This window comes from Sceloporus occidentalis, unplaced genomic scaffold (assembly GCF_023333645.1).
Source record: "Sceloporus occidentalis isolate IW3139 unplaced genomic scaffold, rSceOcc1.0.p SCAF_373, whole genome shotgun sequence".
Lineage (NCBI taxonomy): Eukaryota > Metazoa > Chordata > Lepidosauria > Squamata > Phrynosomatidae > Sceloporus > Sceloporus occidentalis.
Window position 1 is genome coordinate 78,787 of NW_028317353.1, and position 13,091 is coordinate 91,877.

The 13,091-nt window shown below is 48.5% G+C and overlaps 1 protein-coding gene across 1 annotated transcript; it reads left to right on the forward strand.

Annotated features, from left to right (window-relative positions):
* The first annotated feature begins 3,740 nt into the window (after nt 1-3,740).
* On the forward strand, nt 3,741-9,001 carry LOC149273474 (elongation factor 1-gamma-like). The gene is made up of 6 exons (XM_089506247.1): nt 3,741-3,767; nt 3,945-4,011; nt 7,539-7,681; nt 8,024-8,167; nt 8,271-8,400; nt 8,985-9,001. The coding sequence occupies exons 1-6, from the start codon at nt 3,741-3,743 to the stop codon at nt 8,999-9,001; spliced, it is 528 nt and encodes a 175-aa protein (XP_089362373.1).
* Nucleotides 9,002-13,091: the final 4,090 nt, after the last annotated feature.

A 13,091-nucleotide genomic window follows, 5' to 3' on the forward strand; every position in this document is an offset into this window, starting at 1 on the left:
CCGAGTCGCCCCCTCTGCAGCACGTGCCCTGGAATTCGCCCCACTGGTCCGCGGCCCCTTCTGTCCCGGGGTCCCCCTGTACCGGCAGAGACCCCTCAGCTCCGTCGACGGTCTCCATGCCTGGCGAGTGTTCTGCAGAGATGCCGCGGGCAGATTTGTGCGGGGATGGGAAGGGGGGGTCGTCTGTGTACCCCAAAAACGTCCTCATCCGCCCCGGCTTCGCTCACAATTCCTGAATAGGGAGCGCTCAGCCCGCTCCCCCCGCTCCGCTCTCCTCCATCGCTCGCTCTCCGCTCCGTGAGCTCTCTGTCTTCTCTCCGAGGATAAAAGACGTTTTCTTCTCTTCATACAAAAGCAGCAGTGCCACCTAGCAACCCGCCGAACGCACGGAGCGATCCTCCGACCAGCGGCGGCTCCCGGCTGCCTATTAACACATCCCTCTCTATTATATATTCCTTATAGAAAAATCCATACGTTTATCGGGAGCCCCCGACATCCGCCGCCCGGAGACAAACATTCTAACCCATCAGATACATTTGTTTCCGTTTACGATGTTTGTTTGTTTGATGTTTTTGTTTACAAACTTACAACAATATTATTATTTATTATTATCTTTTATTCATACGGCGGCAGCAGCTCTCGCCGCGCTTCTTACAGTCCCAACGTTCAAAGGGTCTGAGAAAATTAGAACAAGGGGCTCGGCTCGTGAGCTTACAATCTAGAGTTATTATTATTATTCATTATTTGTATTCGCTCAGCGCGTCTTACAGTCCCTACATTCAAAGGGCACTAAAACCGACCACCCGATAATTATTAATAATAAAAATGATTACAATAATGCGTAATATAAAATAATTATTCGTATAACGGCTCGATGTGCGTCCCAAACAGGGGGCCGGCTCGCTGATATAACTATACATTATACATTATACAGGGGGCCGGCTCGCTGATATAACTATACATTATACAGGGGGCCGGCTCGCTGATATAACTATACATTATACAGGGGGCCGGCTCGCTGATATAACTATACATTATACAGGGGGCCGGCTCGCTGATATAACTATACATTATACATTATACAGGGGGCCGGCTCGCTGATATAACTATACATTATACAGGGGGCCGGCTCGCTGATATAACTATACATTATACAGGGGGCCGGCTCGCTGATATAACTATACATTATACATTATACAGGGGGCCGGCTCGCTGATATAACTATACATTATACAGGGGGCCGGCTCGCTGATATAACTATACATTATACAGGGGGCCGGCTTGCTGATATAACTATACATTATACAGGGGGCCGGCTCGCTGATATAACTATACATTATACAGGGGGCCGGCTCGCTGATATAACTATACATTATACATTATACAGGGGGCCGGGTCGCTGATATAACTATACATTATACAGGGGGCCGGCTCACTGATTTATCTATACATTATACAGGGGGCCGGCTCGCTGATATAACTATACATTATAAAGGGGGCCGGCTCGCTGATTTATCTATACATTATACAGGGGGCCGGCTCGCTGATTTATCTATACATTATACAGGGGGCCGGCTTGCTGATTTATCTATACATTATACAGGGGGCTGGCTCAGGCATACTGTTCCTCATATTAGCGTTTAGTGAATGACCCAATATTAATCCTTCCCCATTCTTTGCCTCCCTCATCTCCTGCAACAGGTGAAATGGCCAGAGAGGAACGCTATGGGGGGGGGGGGGGGTTAGAGGGGTGGCTGGGCGGGGTATTTCAGAAACCGGTTGGGTATTTAGAAGAAGAATAATGGGGTTTATTTGCCCCGTTTAGTTTATAAAGCCGTTTCCTGCTGTTTCTATACACATTATCGGGGCTTTTAGGGCTGTAGAACCCTGCGATCCCCTCATACCCAGCAAACATTCTGACCTCCTAGAAAAGAGGGGCATCGGGGGCTGGCTAAACTAAACAGGGGCACTAGGCTGGTATACTTGCTGGCGATCTGGGGCACCGGAAGCTGAAACCCCAGGGGTCGGTCCGGCCTGTTTTTCTTCTTTTTTCAAATACGAGGCGATAGACCCAAAGTGAAATAAATGACAGAAAACAGATAAGGTATTTAAGTTTTAAAAAATACCTCAAAATCAGTTTACTGTTTAGCCCTAATTACCCTACCTAGGGACAGCAGTGCGTTGAGAGGTGACCCCCAGGCTCATGGCAGGGCTACTAGGCCCACCTAGGGGGAGGGGAATGCCTATGGTGAACTAAAATACACCTGGGAGGAACCCACTAAAGGTAACACGCATGCGTAGGAGCTGTATGCGCCCGATTGGCCGGTACGCATGCGCACGCTGAGCGCCGCTCTGATTTTTGCCTTTGTTTGGTAGCGGGTAGAGCTCGGCTGACTTTCCTTGAGAGCGTCTGTGCGCATGCGTAAAATTGTGCTGACGCACGGGGGCGCTCTCGGGTTTAAATCAGAGCCGGCTGAGGAGTAGCTGCGCATGCGTGGTGGAGCACAGACCCGGCTGGAAAATGAAGGTTTTCGCCATGGCTCTCGGCTGCTGGTGCAGGACTAGTCAGGGAAACTGCCCCCGGGGCATGGGGGACGGAGGAGGCGGCGTGTGGGAGTAACCCTCACTGGGTTGGGGTATGAAAAAGGAGGAACTGGGGGAGAACAGGTGGAGGGGAGGGGTAAATGGTTGTAGAGGGGCAATAGGGAGGGGGATAGGTTGTTACCTTTTTATCTTTTGTTATTGACTGTAGCCTTTGATGTAACCACATGGTGAGTGAGTGAGTGAGTGAGTGTGAATGAATGTGTGTGACCAGGGTGATGTAGGAAGAATGAATGCTTGGCTGAGGGTAATGTGATTGTAAGTAGGGTGATGCGGGAGAGTCAGTGGCCGGAGATCTCGGAGGGGAGGAGGATGTCTGATACAGGTTGGGGGTATTAGGAGGGCGTTTGCACTTTTTACCCCGCATTTGGCAGCTTCCGGGGGGTCATGGGCTTTTTCTTCTCTATATTTTATGGGATCCATGTTCTGAGTTTTTCTCACATTAAACGGAATACTAAATGTTACCGACGGATGGTGTTATTCCTTCGCGTGATGATCTGCTGCCTCCTGTGGGCTTCTGGGTAATTTGTAACCTTGTTGGCGTCTGTAACGTGTTTGGCGAAAGCTGTTTCTGCTCTATATCTATAAGAAAGCTGTGTGTGTGTGTGTGTGTGTGTATATGATTACATACATACATACATACATACATACATACATACATACATACATACCCGTAAATCTCCCAGTGACCTTGAACCAGTCTCAAGGACGTTTGGTTTGAGGTCGCAGCCCGGTGCATGTTAGGAGGTGGACCGGATTTAACATACAGTCCAAAAAATCTCTGCGTGTGCGGACTTTTAACCCTTTAACTTCAGAATGACCTCATCAGAATGCTACTTTTACCCCAAATCCATGCGGTTTGAAACCATCTATCCTATGCCCCCCCTTTGCGTTTTTCTGGACGTTGGCCTTTTCTATACGTTGTGTAAAAGTTTAGCGTCTGCCCGTAACAGCTGATTTAAGATGCCCCCCAAACGTAATAAAAACGTATTAATTAAAACGCGGTTTAGGTGATAGCGGCCGTCTGGGGTAAAGTTAATGACACGCGGCGTTTGTTTAAATAGTTTTTGTGTTTATATTCTAGGTGTTTTATAGCGAAGGACATTGGCAAATTTTCCCAGTTCTTGTCGCTGCTAAACATGGCGGCCTGGATCTCCAGCTGGAGCGTGAGGAGGCGCAGGCGGCTGAGGATGCTGGGCCTGATAAGCCTCGGGTTAAACACTCGCCTGGTCTCAAGGTGCCGACTAGAGGAATATATATTTTTCTATTTTTATTTATTTTTGGTTAAAACATTTATGAATTTTTATACATATAAGATATTGAGTTGCTGTTTTGTGTTGCAGAGACCCCGGTTTGTAGAAGAGGAGGACGGTTTGACGCTGCACGGCTACGACGCCATCGTGTCTTACAGTAGGTCTCTTTTTATTTGCTTTCTTGTCGTTACTAATAATGGGGAACCTTTTATGCGTTTATGGAGGGGTTCGGGTTATGTGGGGGTAAACGTCGAGGTTTGGGGGGTCTGTTGAGCAGAAACATTGTTACAAAAGGATAGACAACAGAGGAACACAAACTATCAAAAGGTACGCAACCCTTCAAAAGTTTGGGGTCACTCGGCTGTTTTCATGAAAAATGAGGACGTTTCTGTCTGTAACATAATTACAAAAGGGTTTCTAACCATCAATTAGCCTTTTAAACTTAAACTTGGATCAGCGAACCCAGGAGTGATGGGCGTGATAAAGGGCCGTTGGAACGCAGGAGTGATGGGAGTGATAAAGGGCTGTTGGAACGCAGGAGTGATGGGAGTGATAAAGGGCTGTTGGAACGCAGGAGTGATGGGAGTGATAAAGGGCCGTTGGAACGCAGGAGTGATGGGAGTGATAAAGGGCCGTTGGAACGCAGGAGTGATGGGAGTGATAAAGGGCCATTGGAACACAGGAGTGATGGGAGTGATAAAGGGCCGTTGGAACGCAGGAGTGATGGGAGTGATAAAGGGCCATTGGAACACAGGAGTGATGGGAGTGATAAAGGGCCGTTGGAACGCAGGAGTGATGGGAGTGATAAAGGGCCATTGGAACACAGGAGTGATGGGAGTGATAAAGGGCCGTTGGAACACAGGAGTGATGGGAGTGATAAAGGGCCGTTGGAACGTAGGAGTGATGGGATTTCTGACCCATTTAATATTTTAATGGGGAAAATCTTATGTTTCGAAAACAAGGAAGTTTCTAAGTGACCCCAGACTTTTGTGCGGTAATGTGTGAGAGACGTGTAACGGGGCTGCTCCTCCGAGCCGGTATATCTTGTCTAGATGTATGGATTGTGCCGCTGATTGCACAGCGAGGTGTGTGTGTGTCAGACGTGCCAGAGGCATAGAGCTCGTGTTACAGTCACGCCACAACGACTTGTTAGCGTTTTACCTCTGATGACCGATCCGGGGCTGAAGATACCCGCACCCTGACCAGCCACGTTTACATACGCGCCGCGGCCACCCGACCGAGACGCCTTCTGCGTCGTGTAAATGAAACGGTGTATAGCGTCAGTCAGACGTAAGTCGTAAGCGAATGGAACCGGTGATGGCGGAGATATTGGCGCTGGTTAAATGCTGTTGTGTCGGCCGTCGATGCTCTATCTGCACACTTGGTGGCGCTATAACCCTGTGTAATATTCACTGGTGCCATTTTTTTATTTTTTTTTGGATACCCCCCAATCCATTTTAATTGCCCCGCTCTATAAATCAGTGCCAGGGTTTTCCTTTATACCCGTATCACGATGTGCCCTTTTTTTTTTAATAATCCTGTATCATGCTGATAACTAACTCGGGGTTGATGCCCGCTCGTGTTTTTGAGGCGGGTAACATAACCCTCTTGTCAGCAGCAGCTGTTCCCAGCCGTCTCTCTGGGTGCCGAACTACAAATCCCATCATTCTCAGCCTATTGACTTGGAAGAGGGGGGTTTGAATTTCTCTTACTGCCGGGGCACTCAGAGCAGCCCTGGTGTCACCTCTGTCCTACCGCTACGTGCTGCTTTTTAAGTTGAGCGAGGTTGCGCATGCGCGGCTGCAGCAGGTTTGATCACAGGGACACTGTAGTGTTGGCGTGCGTTTCGGTGCAAGCTGTGAGGTTCTGTCTGCATGTAACCAAGCGGCGTTTAGGCGCTGATTCACTCAGTGGTTATAAGAATAGTGAAAATGCCTCAAACACAAAAGCGACTTAATTTACTGCCTTTTCTGTAAAGCCGGCAGAAATAATCTGCCCACCAGATCATCTGTTAGGGGTCCGGCGCCTGTCCTTCACTAAACCTACACGGCATTCCTCGGCCACAAACGTCTCTCTGTCCGCGGCCGCCTGACTCGCTCGTTTTCTGCTCCACGGTCTGGGTTTGCTTGTTTATACTTTTTATTCTTCCTCTGGACGCCGGCTTAACGCTATAGTGACCGCCCATTGTCCTTAAGGAGTTAATGTTAAAATGTTTCTAACGACCAATCCAAATAGATTGAAAACATCTGTTCCTACGATGGCAAAAGCACCTGACAGCTTGGGGTCTATTCACTAAAGCGAGTGTTTCCGGACCTTGGTGTTGCTGTTCGCCATGAAGGTCCGATCACCCGATGAGCTTCTGCAGTATAACATAGGGTTAATGTTTTGACTTATACATTATACAGGGCCAGCGCCGCCTGTTGCTAAAGAAACCTTTAGCCAGTGTGGGCCCTATAATAATGAATGGCGAATGAAAGGGTTAAAATTGCCCTTTAGTAAATAAACCCCTTTTTGTATAACTGTAGTAATGCTAATTAGATGTGTGTGATATATATATATATAATGTGTGTGTGTGTGTGTATATATAATGTGTGTGTGTGTGTGTGTGTGTATATATAATGTGTGTGTGATATATATATATATATTGTGTGTGTGTGTGTGTGTGTGTATATGTGTATATATGTATGTGTGTAATTTTATTTATATTGTATATATTTGTGTAAATACCGTGCCTCCGAGCCTTTATACCGACGATCCCACCCAACTAATCGGGTCGATTCTCAAATTTTTTTAATGAGAATTTAAAACAAATAAAAATGGAATTTTATTGAAATTAGATTAAAAATGGAAAATCCCTTTCCTGATAAATCTCTCTGTAGTTCACGGATACATAAATTGCCTCGCGTTGTACTTAAAATACAAAGTACCCCCGTTTCCCGTTCCTGGGGGTGGGTATTATGGGGTCTCTCATCCAGGTCCCCTTGTAACCCTTTATTTATTCGCATTGAACGGATAGAAAGTAACGGCTGAGCTGTTCCGGCCCTCGTGCGATGGGGTCGGACGGCCGCCGCTCCGCGTTCAGGATATCCCGGCTCTGCCTCGCTCCCTGGGAAGTCACACGAACAATAACCGCTACCTGCGCCAACTAAATATAACCGCGACCCCGGACCCCCGTAAACTCGCCGCGCTGGTTACAGTAACGCTCTCGGGATGGAGGGAGCCTCAGGAAGGGAATTCTATCTGTACGTTTATGCGATTCCTGGGGGGGGGGCTTCCTGTGCTCTGTGATATACAGCGTCGGGGCGGAAACGCATTGGATAAACCTGTCTAACGTACGAGATTTTAATCTGCTCCTAAAGGGGCAGATGTGTCCGACGTGGACAAAAGTATTGGGACGCCTGACCGTTACACCAGAGGGGGCTTTGATGACATCACATTCTAAGAACATAGACGTTAATATGAAGTCAGCCCCCCCTTTTTTTTGCAGGTGTAACGGCTTCCGCTCTTCTTGGCTTAGCTACATCATCTAGCCTTAACGTGCCGGCGCCGTCTCATGATACATGGTTTGCCCCGGTGCTCCTCGACTAGTGGGCGGCGCTTCGTGCTCAATGCCTGTGTGCGCCGGGTGTCTCAAAACGCGTCGGGCACCAAGTGATTGTCTTCTCTCGCTCTCTCTCTCCACAGTTGCCTCCGACGAGCTGCGGGGCTCCGGCCTCCGGGAGAAGTCCCTCATCCAGCTATGGCTGTCTTTCGCGGACAAGGAATTAGCGCCTCTCGTCTACGCCTGGGTGTACCCCATCATGGGGCTGCTTCCGTACCATGCGCAGGTGGGTCGGACCTCTCGCGAAGCTTCAGCCGCTGTTACTGCAGCTGACCGAGTTGTAGCCGCCGCGCTGAGGTCTCGGATTTTCTGATTTTTATGATTGTCTGATTTGCACCATAATTACCATCTTGCGGGAGAAGCCACCTGCGAGGAGGTGACGAGGGTGCGGACAGTAAGGGGGTCTTCTCGTTGCTCTCCGGTGAGAGGGTACTGGAAGTAGCTTGAGAGAGACCACTGCAAAAAAAAAAAAAAAACTTCCCCGAGGGTTACCGTCCTCCCCAGGTCTCCTTCATTTTTGCTTAATGTTTTTTAACCCCTTGTGTGCCTCTTTCCTCTGTTTCTTCAGTCCGCAGAGAATGCAGTAAAGATGTTTAAGAGGGTGATGTCCGTTCTCGAGTCTCACCTGCGGGCGCGCACGTACATGGTTGGCGAGCGGATTTCTGTGGCTGATATCGCCGTAGCTTCGGCCCTGCTGTGGCCCTATGTCCTGGTAATATCGTGTCTCTATGTCCTTCCTTTAAGTCCACCATATTCCTCAAGCTGACTTTTAACAAGTCTGTAGTACCGTGACGCCGATCCCTGCTTTAATGCAGGTGTTCGATCCCTCATTCCGCGAGCCGTACATCAGCACCAACCGCTGGTTCCAGACCTGTATCAACAACCCTGCGTTTGTGTCGGCGCTCGGGGAGGTTCCGCTCTGTAAGGACGCGCGGCGTTTCCGAGGTAAGAAGCTGTTTACATAACCCGCGCTCGTGGCCTTTTTGGGGGCTTTCTCCCGATAATCTGTTTTTTATGATTGCAGAGGGATCTCCTGTGACGTTTTCGGTGCCGTTTCAGAAGCCGCAGGCGTGACCGGGAGGTAACGCGTTTTCGGCTCTTATTTCTGGCTGTAATCCTGTTCCGGGCTAATAACGCTGTGGGGGTCCGGGGGTTCTTGGTTTGTTTGTCCGGTTGCCTGCCGGTACGGGCTCTCTAGTATTGGGGTGTCTTCTGTCGCAAAGCTAGAAGCCGAGCGTCGTCCCAAATGTCTTGGAATGTCCCCTCCGGCGCACCGTACAGAGCCCCGACCCACGTCATCCGGCAGCCTCTAGCCTTACAGTGCCAGCGCTGCCTTCATGCATGGCTTGCCCTGTTGCTCCCTGACTAGCGGGCGACGCGTTTTGCTTTTTGCCCCGGTGTCTCAAAACGCGTCAGGTAAGAAATCTGCTCTCTGCCACGCTGCTGGAAACTACCCCCTTATTCCCCCCCTTCAGACTGCTGCGTGTTCCAGAACCGGGACCCTAAATCTTTTTTTTTTCTCTTTCTAGTAATGGGGGATCCATGAGCGGTTTGAGAAAACACAAGACCCCCTCACATGACCGAGGATGGAGGCGCTTACGCTGCCGTCCCTGCGGGGGGATGACTGGTATCTGTGATGTCATTACTGGGCTTGGACTATTGACCCCCGCCCCCCAGCTCTGGGTTATTTACTCCCAAACTTGCGCAATCCGTCGTGGACCAATCAAAGCTCAGGGTTTGTGCGTTTCCGCTGTAGCCGCCGCGCTCCGCTCCAACGCACGGATCGTGTTCTCTGTTCACAGAACGGCTTCTTCGGGGGCCGCCACGGGTGCTAAACGCGTAAAATGTATTTAAATAAGCAATAAAAACACAACTTGGCATAAAATGTGAACTCCGCTGAGTTTGTCTCCGTTCTTTGGGTTTAAAGAGATGTCTGCCCCTGGAAACGAAGAGCAAGTCCCGGCGGTGTTTGTCTGGATACTGTATATAATTATTTATTGGGCTCCTTGACTTGAGTCATTTTAGGTTTCGTCTTGTGCCCACTAGCCGGTATCTGAGAGGGTTGGGGGGGGGGGGGGGAGGCTCCCCTGGGGGCTAATGGCAGAAATACTTATTTTTAAGACTTTTATAATTTCTTTTAATAAATAACGGGTCCGTTGGGTTTTGCTTTTCGTTTCCATGAAATATATTTTGGAAAGCCAGGTTTTTGGATCCTCCTGCGAATGGAAACGATGCGCCCGGCTTTATCTGCCAAGGCGGGGTGTAGCGGATGCTGTGATTCGGGCTGATAACTCCCCGCGCTCGGCCCGCCGCCCGGCCCTCGACGCTAAATAAAATGTGTGACCCGATACGAACGCCGACGACCGGGGGATCCTATGTTTAAAGGGCAAGTCGCATGGGACATATTTCCTCCTCGAACATAAACCCCCATGCTGTATACGGTAATATAACCCCCCCAGCGCTGTATACAGTAATATAACCCCCCAGCGCTGTATACAGTAATATAACCCCCCAGCGCTGTATACGGTAATATAACCCCCCCAGCACTGTATACGGTAATATAACCCCCCCCGCGCTGTATACAGTAATATACCCCCCTGCGCTGTGTACGGTAATATACCCCCCCCTGTGCTGTATGCGGTAATATACCCCGCTGTGCTGTATACGCTCTTGTGCCCACTACCCCAAGGTTTGTTCCCCCGACTCTCGGCCGCCTAACGAGTGCGGTATATATATATATATTACACACATTAGTGGGATGAGTCCGCGGCGCCCCTTATTTGTCGCTTCAGACAGCCCAGCGCTGCGTTTCTCGCCGTCCCCAAAGCTGCCGACAACGGCTTCTGGCTGCGTCCGCTAAACCCTCCCCGCGCGGGACAAAGCCGGGCGCAGCGAGGGGCTTTTCGGAAATGCTGACGCGGCCCCTCTGTTAATCTGCCGGGGTTATGTGCATTCTGTGTGTGTGGCCGGGCGGACGGGGAGGACGGGACGGGACGGGACGGGACGGGGGGCAGCGCGGGGGTCTCCACCGGCTTCACAACACTTTCCAGCAAGGGAATTAAAAGATACCCAGAAAATGTGCGACTGCTTTCATCGGATATTCGGAGTTACCTGGTCCCCGGCTTCCGCCTCCGGTATGTCACCTGCGCGGGTTATCAGCCAAACGTTACAAGAGGGGAATCTAACAGAGTCAGAGGCTGAGATGGAACGGAAGGAAGTTTTACTTTACTGACAGGGTGGTAGATACATGGAACAGCCTCCCAGCAGAGGTGGTAGAGGGTAATACAGTGAGGGTATTAAACATGCATGGGATAGACATACGGCTCCTGAATCTAAGACGAGACCAACGACTGATTAAGGTTTGAGTCTTTACAGCAGGAGAAACGGGCAACTAGACGGGGGCCGGATGGGGCCGATCTGCCAGCGGGTTCTGGGTTTCTATGGAATTTACCGGTACAGCCAGTTTACCCTCAATATTATAACCCATTGACTTATAAACGCTCGTAGTTTTTGTGAGGTTTGGGTCTTAACGTCTTATCAGAAATTGGGAATTTATCGAAAACCCTTTTTTTTTTTTTTTTTTTTTTTTTAATTTATCAAAAATTTTACATTTTTTTCCCCCATTTGATTCATTAGCACCGGGTCGGTTTATCCCAACAAATTGCTGGTTTCTCTGGCCCTGATAGGGTTACAAATGTTTCCTCCCCCAAAATATTAATTTTCCTGCATTCTAAAATAGAATGTTAAAAAGAATGTTTTTTTCCCCCCTTTCAGACAGAGTCCGGAACCGGATTTACAGCCTGAAATGCCCGTTATTTTTAACAGGTTTTGGGAAAATTTGAATACTTTGAGATCTGGATATTAAGGGTTAACCAAAATGTGATTTTGCCGCTATTGTGTGATAATTACTTTATATGTAACTTGGATTTCTGCCTAATCTCTATTTTTTTATTTAAACGCAAAAATATTAATATTTAATGCACACAAAAAATGATAATAAATTGAATCCCAAATATTTAACAATGGACGGTGAAACGCATTTTGGGATATTCCGGGACTGCCGTGCTTCAGCGGCTTCAAATCCTCGAGCTTCTTGTGTTAGATTGTAAGCTCTGTGGGTTCAGAAAATAACCCCCTTTTTTTCCCTGCCCCTGTTTATATTTCCATCTCTTTCATTCCTCCATTTACTCCCAGCCCCCCAAACGTGCGCTCATTGAGTGTCCACCAGGGGGCTCTCCAGCCGGGGGGCAGATTTCCGGGTTGGGGGAGTCTTACCTTCTGGATGTTTCAAGTTTCATGGATTGATTTTTGTGGTCAATTCATTAAAATTCTGCTCATTAGAACCCGAATTACAAATTTATTAACAAATACGGGGAACAGGTTGTGGGGTCCGACCCTAGAGCTCCTCGGAGTAGCTGAGACCGGTGGCAGAACTGAGATCATCCGATCCGTTTCCTGTCCTTCGTACCCAACCTAAACTTACGAAGACTTCATTAACCGATCAGCAACTGAAAGCCGATCTCCCGCTATCTGTTCGATTCCTAGAATCAGATTAAAAAGATTTTCTTTTTTACCCCAGTTGTAGTTTTTGCCCCATAATATGTTTTCAGCCGTTTGTATGATCCTCGATCTACTAAACACCCCGACTCCTTATCATACTGCCTGCGGGGAACAATAGAATGCCTCAGTCTTAATCACCCAGTTGGACTCTCTGACTAATGACAGTCTATGGAATCTTCATTAGCATCGCCATAAAGCATCATCTCAACTGGGAATACAAATTATGCAGGGCATACAGCGCTGGGGGTTATATTACTGTATACAGCGCTGGGGGTTATATTACTGTATACAGTGCTGGGGGTTATATTACTGTATACAGCGCTGGGGGTTATATTACTGTATACAGCGCTGGGGGTTATATTACTGTATACAGCGCTGGGGGTTATATTACTGTATACAGCGCCGGGGGTTATATTACTGTATACAGCGCTGGGGGGGTTATATTACTGTATACAGCGCTGGGGGTTATATTACTGTATACAGCGCTGGGGGTTATATTACTGTATACAGCGCTGGGGGTTATATTACTGTATACAGCGCTGGGGGTTATATTACTGTATACAGCGCTGGGGGTTATATTACTGTATACAGTGCGGGGGGTTATATTACTGTATACAGCGCTGGGGGTTATATTACTGTATACGGCGCTGGGGGTTATATTACTGTATACAGTGCTGGGGGTTATATTACTGTATACAGCCCTGGGGGTTATATTACTGTATACAGCGCTGGGGGTTATATTACTGTATACAGCGCGGGGGGGTTATATTACTGTATACCGCGCTGGGGGTTATATTACTGTATACAGCGCTGGGGGTTATATTACTGTATACAGTAACGAGGGTTATATTACTGTATACAGCGCTGGGGGTTATATTACTGTATACAGCACTGGGGGGTTATATTACTGTATACAGCGCTGGGGGGGTTATATTACTGTATACAGCGCTGGGGGTTATATTACTGTATACAGCGCTGGGGGGTTATATTACTGTATACAGTGCCGAGGGTTATATTACTGTATACAGCGCTGGGGGGTTATATTACTGTATACAGCGCTGGGCTGTTATATTACT